At 35.9% G+C, this 14,654-nt stretch overlaps 1 protein-coding gene across 1 annotated transcript; it reads left to right on the top strand.

The window, feature by feature from the left end:
- Window positions 1–3,033: 3,033 nt before the first annotated feature.
- On the top strand, window positions 3,034–14,583 carry LOC122824483 (CD276 antigen-like). Its single transcript, XM_044105220.1, has 9 exons — window positions 3,034–3,273; window positions 4,189–4,491; window positions 4,592–4,855; window positions 8,940–9,242; window positions 9,349–9,615; window positions 11,058–11,360; window positions 11,492–11,758; window positions 13,525–13,794; window positions 13,883–14,583. Exons 1-9 carry the CDS (start codon window positions 3,210–3,212, stop codon window positions 14,005–14,007), a joined length of 2,166 nt encoding a protein of 721 aa, XP_043961155.1. The 5' UTR covers window positions 3,034–3,209; the 3' UTR covers window positions 14,008–14,583.
- The last annotated feature ends 71 nt before the right edge of the window (window positions 14,584–14,654 follow it).

Raw genomic sequence — 14,654 nt, 5'->3', positions numbered from 1 at the left:
GGGTGAAAAAAAAAAGACAACTTATCATTTTGATCAACATAGAGCACGAAATGTTGACAATCTTAAAGAACCATCATTTAATTCCAATTGTTTAAAACAAACGCCCACAATGATCCTGGAGCAGTTTGGATCTTAAAGTTCTGGTTCTGGTTCTGCCGATCTCAGAATGAAGAGTTTCCAGCTGAAACTTTGATCCACTGATGATCAATTCAGAGTCAAACAGGAACTGACAGAGTAACATGCAGCTCTCCATCTCCAACAAAACGACATCAGATGAAAAACATTTTTATCTTTTTGTAAATGTTCATAACATTTTTGATTCTCATGTGTTGCTGATGAAGTTCCATGTTTGTGTTTTTACTGAGATCCAGTTAAAGTGAAAATCAACATGTGAAAAATGAAATCATGTTAAATGCAGCATGATTTGTTTTGCACCTTAATCATCATAAAACTTGTTGACTAAAACTAAGAAAATGTAATTTTTCAATAACATTTTCTTTAACGTGTGAATAAAACATTATAAACTGAGAAAAACAACAGATAGAAATAAACTCAGAAAAGAAACAGATAATGCAGTAAAAGTTTTTATCACCTCTATCAGTCAGAAACACGCAGAACTTCATGTCAGATTTTATCAGCTGCTGAAAACATGAATAAATAAAACAACCAGGAAACACAGAAACTCTTTTTATCTTCTTTTACCCAGAAACTTTTATATTCTAAGATATCAACCAAATTCACAGAAAGCTAAAAGTTCCTTTTAATCTGTTAAATTCGTGGTTAGGACAGTTTATCAGTAGAACCAGCGTCACTAGAGGAAAACTTTGAGGTTTCAGGAGGAAGTCAGAGCTGCAGCTGCAGGTTGTTAAAATTTATCCTTAAACAAGATAAAACATGCAAAGATAAAGTTGCTTATTGCTCTCCAACTCTGATCCTCTCAAACTGCTGTTCAATAAAGTTTATTGTTGATAAAAAAACATCTTTAGCTGCTTTAAACAGCTTGAAGCTCAGAAAAAGCTTCTAGACTGAATTTAGCCGTTGAGCTAATTTAGCTGTTTATCAGTGATGTTTTATACAGAAGTTGGAAGTTTTGACATTTTCACCAACAAAACATGGAAAAAGAAAAAGAATCATAAAAATGGAGAACAGACAAAACTTCAGTGTTTCTGTCTGGAGGACAACGAGACTGAGGAAGGAAAGTGGCTGATGGGTTTTTTGGGGTTTGCTAACTTTTAGCCCTTAGCATCGTTTGGCTGTAAAAATGTCGCTGTGTGTAACGACACACAGTCACATTGTGTTTGCAGGCGGTACATCTAGTATTCTTCACCTCAGAATAATTACTGCTTCCTTTCACCGTTACTGTGTCCTGAGCCGCAGCGTCCCTCTGCCTCACTCACACGACGGTTCCCAGAGGACTCATTACCATGGCAACAGGACACAGGATGCTGATGGTGGAACTCTTACAAGACGGGACAAGAGCAGAGGAAGTTAAGTTACCTGTGTCCAGATTCAAGGTCTACATCTTTGAAAGGCCGTGAATAAACTAAGATCCTTATTTCAGCAGAACTTTGTTACTGCAGCTTATGAGCCACGACTGGAGACAGTTTGGTTCTGATATCAAATGGACGACAGTTTGGACTTTGCTCTTCAAATACTTCATTACCAACTAACCTGGTGATGTGTGCTTCAAAACAAAACCTGCACCAGGATATAGACCGTAGCTGCTTGTTCTGTAATCTGGACAATGAGACAACAGTTCAATCTGGAGAGACTCAGTCGGAGAAAAGAAGACAATTATAAAAGTTTATTGACATACAGGAATTAAAGTCTTTGGCTCTTGGGCCCCAGTTGGGGATAATGATTATCACAACGTTAGCGATAAGCTTCAGATGAGCATCATTCCTGATGCTGTTAGGAACATCATCCACCCAGAGCCTGGAACTGGTGGTGGAGGTTGGAGAAGGGTCCGGGCCTCAGGACCAGGTGAACGGAGGAGAAGGGCTGGTGGTGGGTTGAGCTGAGCTGGAGAACGAAGGACACCATGGATGAAAAAAACTGGGACTTGGTTGGTGATTGGACGTGACGTGGCTTGGTCCAGCGTTGATAGGTCATCGACTGCAGGCTGGTTGCTTCAATTAACATTCAATTCAACTAACAATTAACAGGACAATTAAGAGTCTTCCAGTTTGAATTTGCTTCATTCCACTTATTCTGGAGATGCTCCTTCACTGTCTCATTGTGGAAAGACCTGATTTATTACATTCAATCTCATATTCTCAATAGTTTTTCACTTTTGTACACAGATGGACTTTTTGTTTCTTTTTGTCCTGCTAATAAGAATCAATTTTATGTAATTAATTTATTGTTAATTCTAGTTAAATTTCATATTCATAAATGCACATTTTCTGTCAAAAAGCCTCCATTTGATCAGTTTTTATCTGAATTACAACACTATGCAGTAACTATACCGACCTCTACCAACCCCAAAGCTGCAAAGACTCTTGACGCCCTAAAATTCTTGACCTGTATTCCCAGAAACTGTCTTATCTCTGTCTGTGCTCCTTGTATTTTACTTTATATTGTTTTTATTCCTTGTATCCTCTGGCATTTTATTTCTTGTTTTTCCTCATTTTATACATTGTATGAACGTTTTGATGCAATAAAAAAAGGATGCAGACCCTGAATTTGGACACAGCAATGAGCTGTGACAGACTCATGGACAACAGATGCTCTAAACTGACAATCACGCTGGACTGTCAAAATAAGAGCATCAAATACACTACAAAATAAAACCTTCACATTTTTCATAGCAGATATTTGCTGTTTTGGGCTTTATATGACTGGTTTAACCCAATCACTGTAACACATGGTAAGAGGGTGGAACTTTAAAATGAAGCTTAATGAACATTTCAAAATAAAAGCCTCATTATTCTTCCTCTAACACCGGGGACATTTCTTCCTCCTCCAGTGGTTTTATCATGAAAGCTGATCAGTACATTTATCAGAACAAACTTCCTCCTACAACCAGAAGAAACTCTGAGATAAATGAAGCTGCATGTCATCAGAGTTATTCTGGATTAGAGACATTTTCTAAGAATTATTTACATTTTTAATCAAACTGAGGTGCAGCATCTAAATATAGTTCAGTGTTTTAACAATAATTTGTTTCTTCATTGTTTTGCAGCAAATGGGTGAAAATTAGGAGTAAAATGATCAGAACCAGGAGATTCTTGTTTTTACTATTTTTACCGTTTGTGGGGGCTGTTACTGAAGGTGAGTAAAACATTTATTGCTGCCTTTATTTTATTATCATTCAGATATTAACAGCAGATTATTGCTTTCAATGTGAGGAGGAAACAGGAAATGAAATGAAAATATTAAAGAAACTTTGAATCATGATTGAAAGTTAGAGTAGTAACTCTGATCTCTGGTCTAATATTGTTGTGATAATTTACTCACCAACACGTTTCCATCTGACAAATTATCAGAAAAAAATATGATTTTGTTGTTTTTTAGAAAAGTTAGAAAATTAAAACACAGAAAACATCTATTTTTAAAACCTAAAAAAACATTTTTCTATATATATTTTTTTGTCATATTCAAGAAATGAGATTTTTTTATTTGGTGCTTTCACAGATAAACACAGAATAACTAATAGGAGGTTAAAGTTCAAACTAATATTTTATTTCTACAAACAAGTTTTTTCTGTCTCACAGTAATATTTATATTTTATAGCAGAGCAGCAATTGTCCAAACTTGAAGGTGATAAATGAAGGAAGGAGCTAAAGATTAGGGTGATGGCAAAGAGCCTCTGAGTTTGGATTTCATCACTAAAGATAAATAATCAATACCAGCAGAACAAACTGAAAACTGATCAATGATTAGAGTTTTATTGATGGAATGTCAAGAAATATGTTTTCATTAATCATTGGAATATAATATTTTTACACAATACTTTTAATCAGAAACATAAATAATCCAGATTATTTTTTCATGATTCTCCTTCTACATCAGAGTGATTCCTCCCTGATTTACTATCAGAACCAGAACTTTTGGTTCAGTGAACATAATCTGGATCATGGAGAATATTTGCTGAGATCTTGTTTTTCTCTGATCCTTCAGAGGATCTGGGTTTCCTCCTCAACACCATTCAACTCAACTTTCATCTGTTTTTATTTCTTATTGCAGATTCTGAAACCATCGTGTCCTGTCTTCTCAACCAGAACTGTATTTTACCATGTCGGTTCAGGAACAGGATTACTGACATGAAATGGAAACATAAAAAATCTCTGATTGTATCTTATGACCATCGTGGCTCCAGTTACTCTGAGAGCTTCAGATCCAGAGTGTCTCTGTTTGAGGATCAGATCTCCAGAGGAAACGGAGATCTGCTGCTGAGAGGAGTGAAGGTTGATGATGAGGGAAGATATCAGTGCACTGCAAAGACAAATGACACCAATTATTTTAATCATGTTGACCTTACAATAGAAGGTAGGACACCTTAATCTGAAAACATTTTATTGAAATCATATTTTGAGAGTTTTTATTTTTGTTTCTTTAATATTTCTTCATTTTCTCATATTGTGTGCAGCTCCAGTCTCTGACATCAGGATCCATCAGGATGGAAACAGGATCACCTGCAGCTCAGAGGGGATCTACCCTCAACCTGAACTCACCTGGTCCACTGAGCCTCCGTCCAACACGGTTCTGCAGAACAGAACCACAGTCCATCAGACTGAGGAGAAGCTTTATGACATCAGCAGCTCTCTGACGGTTCCAGACGGTTCTGATTGGATCTACAGCTGCACCATCAGAACCAGGAGGAACTGGAGGACAGAAACTTCAACTAGAGCAGGTCAGCAGATGTACAGAAAGTTTTAATTTATAAACTGGTATTTTTATTCCATTCTAACATTTAATTTGTCTTTAATGTAACCTTTACATTAAATGTTTACATTAATGTCATGTAAACATTTAATATAAAGATTACATTAAATATCACTGTAATGCATAAATATTACAAATATTAAACATCCAGAGGTTTCCTGATATTTGATCAAACTGAGTGATTTTATTTACTACTGTAACCATGGTTACAGATCTTATGTTTAGAGAAGCTTAGAGCCTCTTTACCAAACCACCAGATAAATTTATAAGAATCTGCTTGAAAATTAGATACATTTTATTTGGTTCACAAAATAACTTGTTGGATTAACATAAAAAAAATCATGGAAAGAATTTCCACATGATAACTTTATTTCAGCTCAATGTAATTCTGTTAGTCCAATTTAAAGCAAATGTGTTGCTTCAACTTCATTTATTAAGGTTGATTCAACTCATTTACTATAGTTGGACCCAAAGTAATTAAACAGAGCAGCACAACTCATTTGCAATGTTTTGGATCCAAATAATTTACTGTACTTGATTAAGATCAATGCAAATTTAGTTGAAACCAACTTATGTTACAGTGATGGATTAGATTTTAAAAAAAAGTAAATTATAATAATGTTTAAAATAAATTGCTTTATGCCTAAAACTGTTTTCTCTGGTTAAAGTTCAGAACTGCTCAGACGCCTGCAGGATTTTATCGGAGGGCAGCAGCGCCTGCAGGCTGCTCCCTCTCTGCCTACCTTAAGATTTTCCTTGAAGTGAAAAAGAAAAGAATAATTTCTGACATTTTTATTATCGAACCCTCTTTACAATTAACAAAATTGTGGAGAGAAAAAAGATCTTATGTGTCAAAACATCTTGTACTTAGCGCACATCTGAGTCTGTGGGGGTCAAAGGTCATGCCAAAGCTTAAATCCTATTGGCCAGTTTGCTTTTGTTTATTTGGCAGCTTGTCGTGGAAAAAATATTATTTCCAAGCACTGTTCAGGTGAAATCACTCAATCAGGTTTATTCATATCTTGTGCACAATACAGAGATCCTGTAGGACAATCAGTAATGAAGCAGGTGTGGATGAAAAGTTCACTAAGCTCTGCCAGGCAGAGGCAACACATGAGTTTTATACCAGAGATAAAGGATTAACAACAAGTGGAGAGAGAGTCTGGTTCTGATGCAGCTGTAGAAAACAACTTCCAACCTTCTACATGAAACCCAAATAGTTCTTTTGGAGAGAGTTCATAAACATTTCATATGACATGACTAGCAGATGTGACATTATTGTAATTTTTTCATGACTTTTCTGTAAGCTGAAAATGAATTGAGCAGAGTTTGAACCTCCCGTTGTTCTAAGAGCAGTTTGGATCCCAGCAGAGCTTTTTACCGTGTCGGTTCTGTTGGGTCGTCGGTTTATGATCTGCTGATGTCAGATGTTAACTGACATCTGCAGCTCTTCCTGGATCAAACAATTTAATCTAATATGATCAGGCAGCATGTAATCAGATATATATGTAGCCCTTCGTGTTACTCTGGACCCGTGAAGTATGGTTAGTGACCCTGTTCTAGGTGAACCAACAGCACTTGTGTTACACATAATGTTAGCTGAGAAACAACAACGTTAGCTTTAGCAAACAAGCAACAGTAGCTCAATATGACCACATAAAATATATTTTTGTACACAAACACTAAACTGTAATATAATGTTTTTTAAAAAGTATTTACCCAGTGAAAGTCATTGTTGGCCCTCTAACCTGTCAACTTTCGCCTCCAGCCGGTAAAACTCCCACAATGCAACTGTACATTACAGATTTACAGTACATGTGTAAATTTCTGCCCGTGATCCAGCGGTCCAAACACATCCCATATACTTTCCATTTCAGATCACAATAGCTATATATTCATTCTGTAGTTTTTACAGCCATTTGTTTCAGTGCAGTTCTTAAATGCCAATAGTTCCCTGCAGAGAAAAACAAATATCTATAGTTTATGTGTAACTGAAACCGCCTTGAAGTTTTCCCAGGCGCTAAACAGTTTTGTCCTGTGATCTTCCATAATCTCGTTAGCATCTCGGTGATCTCCTGATCTCGTTAGATCCTCTCTGGAGGGAGATCAATCTGACTAAATTGAATCACGTTATCTCAACTTGAATACATTTTATAGAGGTAATTAAGCCATTTCATTCCAGTGTTTTGTATCAGTGGATTATCTAAAAACTGCAGGACCCTTGAGGGCTGGAGTTTGACATCTCTGTGCTACATTAACAAACCAGTTTTGTTTTTCTCCTTTTACATTAGAGTGATTGTGGCCTCCGAGTGCTAATTAGTGGACAAAAATTGAAAACAGCATCAACCAGCTGGTTAGACTAGCAGTAAAAATGCAGTTGGCAAATGTAAAAGCAGCACAGTGAATATAAGTCTTAGGATGGAAACAGAGTCTTGGCTAACAGTCCTCTCAGCAGCACTCGATCCTCCCCAGACGATGATCCTCATGACCTCCAGCTGTGTGTGATCCACTGGTGTCAGCACCAGGTCCCTCAGATTGGATCAATCAATCAATCAATCAATCAATCAATCAATCAAACTTTATTAGTATAGCACATTTCAGCAGCAAGGCATTTCAAAGAGCTTCACATCAAATCAGACACAAAAACACAATGAAACATAGAATCAACAATAAAAACAGCATCAAGTCAGATTCCGTCAATAAATTTATAATTGATTACGTTTCCAATAAAACTCTAAACAAGTGGGTTTTTAGTTGAGATTTAAAGGATGTCAGTGTTTCAGCTGTTTTACAGTTTTCTGGAAGTTTGTTCCAGATTTGTGGTGTATAGATGCTGAATGCTGCTTCTCCTCGTTTGGTTCTGGTTCTGGAGATGCAGAGCAGAACCAGAACCTGAGAGTTCTGGAAGGTTGATACAACAGCAGCAAATCTTTAATGTATTGTGGTGCTAAACCATTCAGTGATTTATAAACTAACAACAGTATTTTAAAGTCTATTCTTTGAGCTACAGGGAGCCAGTGGAGAGACTTTAAAACTGGTGTTATGTGCTCTATCTTCCTGGTTTTAGTCAGAACTCCAGCAGCAGCATTCTGGATCAGCTGCAGCTGTTTGATTGATTTGTTGGACAGACCTGTGAAGACGCCGTTACAATAATCAATACGACTGAAGATAAAGGCATGGATGAGTTTCTCTAGATCTGGCTGAGACATTAGTCCTTTAATCCTGGAAATGTTCTTCAGGTGATAGAAGGCCGACTTTGTAACTGTCTTTATGTGGCTCTGAAGGTTCAGGTCAGAGTCCATCACTACTCCCAGGTTTCTGGCTGATCGCTGATTTTTAGTTGTAATAACTGAAGCTGTTCACTGACTCTAGATCTGTAACTCTAGATCTATAACTCTAGATCTATAACTCTAGATCTATAACTCTAGATCGTTCCTCTTTAGGTCCAAAAATAATAACTTCAGTTTTGTTTTTGTTCAGCTGGAGGAAGTTTTGGCACATCCACACATGCGTGTTGCTCAACCCGTTTTAGGTTCTGCCAGTCCTGCTGCTCTGCTAACCTGCCGACCGGATCGTTCCTGGCTGCTGTGTCCCTGATTCTACCCGACCCTCTCACTCAACTGCTGATTTGTTCATTTATTGCCCCATTTCTGGCGTGAACGCCATTGCAGCTGATGGAGAATACCTGTGTGAAGTGAAGTGGACTTCTCCAGAAACACCAGCTTCAAAAAGAAATCAGCACACATGCAACTGAACAACTCAAAATAAATCCAAAATAAATATAACAAAATAAATCCAAAATAAATATAACACGGCCAAATTAAATAAATCCAAAACAGCAAAAATAAAAACATGGAAATAACTCAAACAGGCCACATTGCTACACAATGCCTTCCTGTTTCCTATCAGAACCAGAACTTTTGGTTCAGTGAACATAATCTGGATCATGGAAAATATTTGCTGAGATCTTGTTTTTCTCTGATCCTTCAGAGGATCTGGGTTTCCTCCTCAACACCATCCAACTCAACTTTCATCTGTTTTTATTATTTCAGAGTCTGAAACCAGAGTGTCCTGTCTTCACAACCAGGACTGCATTTTACCATGTCGGTTCAGGAATCGGGTCACCAACATGACATGGGAACGTGAAACATCTCTGATTGTAAGTTATGACCAGGGTAACATCAGATCCTCTGAGAGCTTCAGATCCAGAGTGTCTCTGTTTGAGGATCAGATCTCCAGAGGAAACGGAGATCTGCTGCTGAGAGGAGTGAAGGTTGATGATGAGGGAACATATGAGTGTTATGTATTTACAACTGGGATCTATTATAGACATTCTGTCGTCCTTGCAGTAGAAGGTAGGACATCTTTATTTTAATTCAAATTAGATTTTGATCGTTTGTATTGTGTTGTTGTGGGATGTTTCTTATGTGAAATTGTTTAATTTTTTATTGTTATTTTCAGCTCCAGTTTCTACAATCAGCATCTATCAGGATGAAAACAGGATCATCTGCAGTTCAGAGGGGATCTACCCTCAACCTGAACTCAGGTGGATCCTCTTGTATTCATCCAACACGGTTCTGCAGAACAGAACCACAGTCCATCAGACTGAGGAGAAACTTTATGACATCAGCAGCTCTCTGACGGTTCCAGATGAAGATCCAGGTCCGATCTATGTCTGTAATATCACAACCAGGATCAACAGCAGGATAGCAGCTCTAAATAATCCAGGTCAGCAGATGTACAGAAAGTTCTGATATCATTTAATAAGCTGGTATTTTTGTTTCTTGCTTCCATTTAATTTGGCTTTGACTTGAAACTTCTTGAAACATCCAGAGGTTTGATTCACATTCAGTGATTTTATTTTAATATCAATCTAAATCCCATTTTACACGACAACATAAAAATATGAGAGGAAGCCTAATTTAAAATACATTCCCCTGTAAATGAAAAGTATTTGTTCCAACATTATAACTGATGGTATTCAGTGAAATGTATTCTGTAGTTAAACACTTTTACATTCTGGAAAAGGATCTTTTCAGAATCCAGTTTAAGGCTGAATTTGTGGAAACATTCATCAAAAACAATCAAAAACACCAACAGAAAAGTAAGTTTATAAGTTTTATCCCCATGAAGATGCAGAGAAAAAGAAAGAAAACATTTTCTGTAAAATGCTACATGCTAGCTAAACGACTGCTAGCATCTCTGTGGCAACCAAGTGTTATTATTATAGAAAATGAAACGAGCAAAAACTCAAACAGTTAAACTAGGAATAAAAAATAGAAACAAACTCAAAGGTGAGCATCAGAAACCACCTGGTTTCAGAAACCAGACGGTTAAATTTTAAGATTATTTATTAACATACGTCATAAAAAATGCGACCCAAACCCTGCAGCTGATGGAGAACCAGCGTGAGCCACTAGGGGGCGTTTCCAGCCTCAAACAAATAAACACAACAGAAATTAATCAGCAAAGAAACATGAAGCACAAACCCACATTAATTAAAATGATTTAAATTAATCAATAACAAGGAAAAACCAAATAATTTCAAAGTAACACAGCAAAGTTAAATAAATCAATAACAGAAAACATAGAAGTAAAATATTTAAATAAATCAAAAAGGCCATGTTGCCTCTGCAGACTCTGAGGTAAATGAAGCTCTAAAATGATAATTATTCTGGATTAAAGATCAGTTATATAACTATTAATGAATTAAATTAACTAAACTGAGGATCAGGATTTACATTTAGTTCAGTGTTTTAACTGTTAATCAATAATTTGTTTCTTCAAAGGTTTGCAGAAAATAGGAAAACAGGTTTGGATCTCCTGACTAAAGATAAATAATCAAAATAGCAGCAAACAGGATTATTTATAATGACAATAATAGTTTCACTGGAAATATTTTCCAATAACTGGAACAATTAAATATTATTTTAACATTCTATTTATAATGTACAATAAAAAAAAATTTTTCTCAAATGTTTTTCCTTCTACATCAGAGTGATTCCTCCCTGATTTACTATCAGAACCAGAACTTTTGGTTCAGTGAACATAATCTGGATCATGGAGAATATTTGCTGAGATCTTGTTTTTCTCTGATCCTTCAGAGGATCTGGGTTTCCTCCTCAACACCATCCAACTCAACTTTCATCTGTTTTTATTTCTTATTGCAGATACTGGAACCATCGTGTCCTGTCTTCTCAACCAGAACTGTATTTTACCATGTCAGTTTGAGAACAGGATTACTGACATGAAATGGCAACATGAAAATTCTCTGATTGTATCTTATGACCATCGTGGCTCCAGATCCTCTGAGAGCTTCAGATCCAGAGTGTCTCTGTTTGAGGATCAGATCTCCAGAGGAAACGGAGATCTGCTGCTGAGAGGAGTGAAGGTTGATGATGAGGGAGAATATGTGTGTTCTGCAACGATAAATGGCGTCTATTATGGACATTTTGTTTTACTTACAGTAGAAGGTAGAACAACTTGATTTGAAAAAAAGAAAAAAACTTTATTGAAATAAGATTATAAAAGTTGTATTTCTATTTTGTGGTTCTAGGATATTTCTTCTGAGAAATTGTTAATTTATTTAATGTTTCTCCTGCAGCTCCAGTCTCTGACATCAGGATCCATCAGGATGGAAACAGGATCACCTGCAGCTCAGAGGGGATCTACCCTCAACCTGAACTCACCTGGTCCACTGAGCCTCCATCCAACACGGTTCTGCAGAACAGAACCACAGTCCATCAGACTGAGGAGAAGCTTTATGACATCAGCAGCTCTCTGACGGTTCCAGAGAATGAGACTGATTGGATCTACAGCTGCACCATCAGAACCAGGAAGAACCAGAGGAGAGCAACTTTAGCAGAACCAGGTCAGCAGATGTACAGAAAGTTCTGATATTTAAAATCTTTGGTATTTTTGTTTCCTTTTGCATTTAATTTTAATTTTAAACTTCATTTTGAAACATGCAAATAACTTTAATTTTCACTAAAAAGCTACTTTATGCCATGATAGTTTTCAGAGTGAGGCTTTTTACATCAAGTGCATCACAAACTGAACGTCTGCAGAAAGGCAGCTGATTGGTTGGATGCATTTCCTGTTTATGCAAATGAAACATCTGGTCCATGGATGAAGGTTTCCTGTCCTGGATGGAAACATCTGGCAGATTTTAGTCACTCAAATGTTGTTTAACATCATATTGATGGAAACCAGAGATGATTTAGGAAAATGTTTATTAACTGCAGACAAATTTATTATGAAAATATTCAGCATTTATTTCAAAACTGGATTTTCTTTATTGAGCTGCTGGGATTTATTTTCATTAAATAACTTTCTAAACACATTAAACACATTTAACATGTTAGAACTTTCAATATAATTTAATGACAGAATCAAACCTGCTTAATAAAATGCAGCTGATTTTGATCATAATTGTAGAAATATTTCCTCAGTCCATTTGCTTTGCAGAAGATTTTATATGTTAATTTATTATTTTGTTCCATTTGATGATTTATTTTATCCAACATTTCTAAATCCTTATTAAAATACAACATCTAATAGATAGATTATATTTAGAAGTTTCATTCTAAATATAATCTTTTATTACATTTATTGATATATTTAAAATGTCCATCTTCCATCTCAGAAAGTGTTAAGTGATTCTGAAAACTGAACCAGGAAGTTTTATTATGGTTGTTACAGTAATTTGTAGTTTTTTCATGAACAATTATCACTATTTTATTACTTTATTTCAGATTTGACCTCAGAATGATTCCCATCTTTGTGCAGAGAGCAGTTAATTATTGAAATATAAAATGTGGTTAAAAACCAAGAAACGTCACAAACAGACTTTGTTTGAACAAACAGTTTTTCTGAATGTTATTTAAGCTTCAAAATGACCTTTGAACCCAGCCAATCACTGAACAGATGCTGAGAACAGATAAAAGTGTGGATGAGAGAAAATGTTCTCCAGCTGAACAGAAACAAAACTGAAGTTATGATCTTTGAACCTAGAAAGGAACAATCTAGAGTTATAGATCTAGAGTTATAAATCTAGAGTTATACATCTAGAGTTATACATCTAGAGTTATAGATCTAGAGTTATAGATCTAGAGTTATACATCTAGAGTTATACATTTAGAGTTATAGATCTAGAGTTATAGGTCTAGAGTTATAGATCTAGAGTTATAGGTCTAGAGTTATAGATCTAGAGTTATACATCTAGAGTTATAAATCTAGAGTTATAAATCTAGAGTTATAAATCTAGAGTTATACATCTAGAGTTATAAATCTAGAGTTATAGATCTAGAGTTATAGGTCTAGGTTTCAGTTACTAGAGATCAGTATTCAGCTTCTATGCACCACAAATCTGGAACAAACATCCATAAAACTGCAAAACTGCAGAAACACTGAGTTCCTTCAAGTCAAGGATAAAAACCCAGCTGTTCAGAGTTGCTTTTGATTAATAATAACTAGAACATTGATTAATATATTTTATTATTATTGATGATTTTGACGCCATTTGTAAAATGTTTATTTTATTTCATCGCTAGTTACTGTTCTGAGTTTTTATAATGTGAAGCATTTTGAGCTGCTTGTTGCTGAAATGTTCTGAACTCATAAACTTTGATTTCTCAGGTGCTGAAGTTACAATCTGCTGCACTTCCTTAAACATTTCTAAGTCCAGTTTGGTCTGGAGGTTCAACCAGCGTCAGATCATCCTGACCAAGACTGACAGAAACATCTCCAGCATCTCAGAGGACTGGAGGAAACATGTGAGGAAAGTTTCAGCGTCCGGCAGCCTCACCTTACAGGATGTGACCTCAGATCAGGAGGGAGTTTACAGCTGTGAGCTCAGCCATGATGAGGAGACCATTATAACTCACCTCTATCTGAGGAGGACTGGAGGTAACAGGATTCAGGATTGAAGGTTCATTAGATGGTAAAAATCTAATATTGTAAATTAAGTTAAACTCCTGAACTTGTTTGGTTCCAGAGAATCTGGTGGTTTCTGAACTCATCAGATGGACGGTGGTTTGTGTTGTGATTGCAGCAGCAGCAGCTGGATTCATAATGTTCTACAAGAAGAAACTGGAGGAAAGTGAAGCTCTGCAGCTTTAACCCTTTCATTCACATTCAGAGAGTGGTTTAGTTTTAATGCCGTTCTCACATTTTACCCGTCAAGATGATTCATGAGCTTTGATGTAGTTTCACAAAATGATCAGCTCTTCATGTTCTTCAGCTGATTCTTATATTTAGAGACATTTCTGTTTTTATTTTTATGATGATTTCATCTCCTGCCCAGCAGGGGGCGCAGCTAAAAATATTCTTTATATTCTACCAGCTAAACTTTCTCAGAGCTTTATCAGTAAAATGTTTATTTCTATAGAAAATGAATTTTATTACATAAATATATGATTTATGAGCTTTGATGTAGTTTAACAAAACGATTCGTTCCTCATATTCTTTAGTTGTTTCTCATATTTTTAAATATTTGTTGTTTTTTTTTCCCTAAATGTGATGATTTTATAGTTTCATCTCCTGCCCAGCAGGGGGCGCAGCTAAACATCATTTATAAACTTTCTCAGAACTTTATTAATGTCATGATGTTCATTTCTGTAGAAAGATTTCTACATATTTTTTTGTTATTGTATAAATACTTTGTTCTTTAAATAAAAGCCTCTTTCATCTTTCTAACAGCGAAACACAGGAAGTTGGTTTGTGTTTCTGTTTAGAATGAAATGATAAAACTTGTGATGTTGTACATG

The sequence above is a fragment of the Gambusia affinis genome, linkage group LG21 (genome assembly GCF_019740435.1).
Source record: "Gambusia affinis linkage group LG21, SWU_Gaff_1.0, whole genome shotgun sequence".
Classification (NCBI taxonomy): Eukaryota; Metazoa; Chordata; class Actinopteri; order Cyprinodontiformes; family Poeciliidae; genus Gambusia; species Gambusia affinis.
Note: the sequence above shows the minus strand (reverse complement) of the source record. Positions and strands in the feature narration are given on the sequence as shown.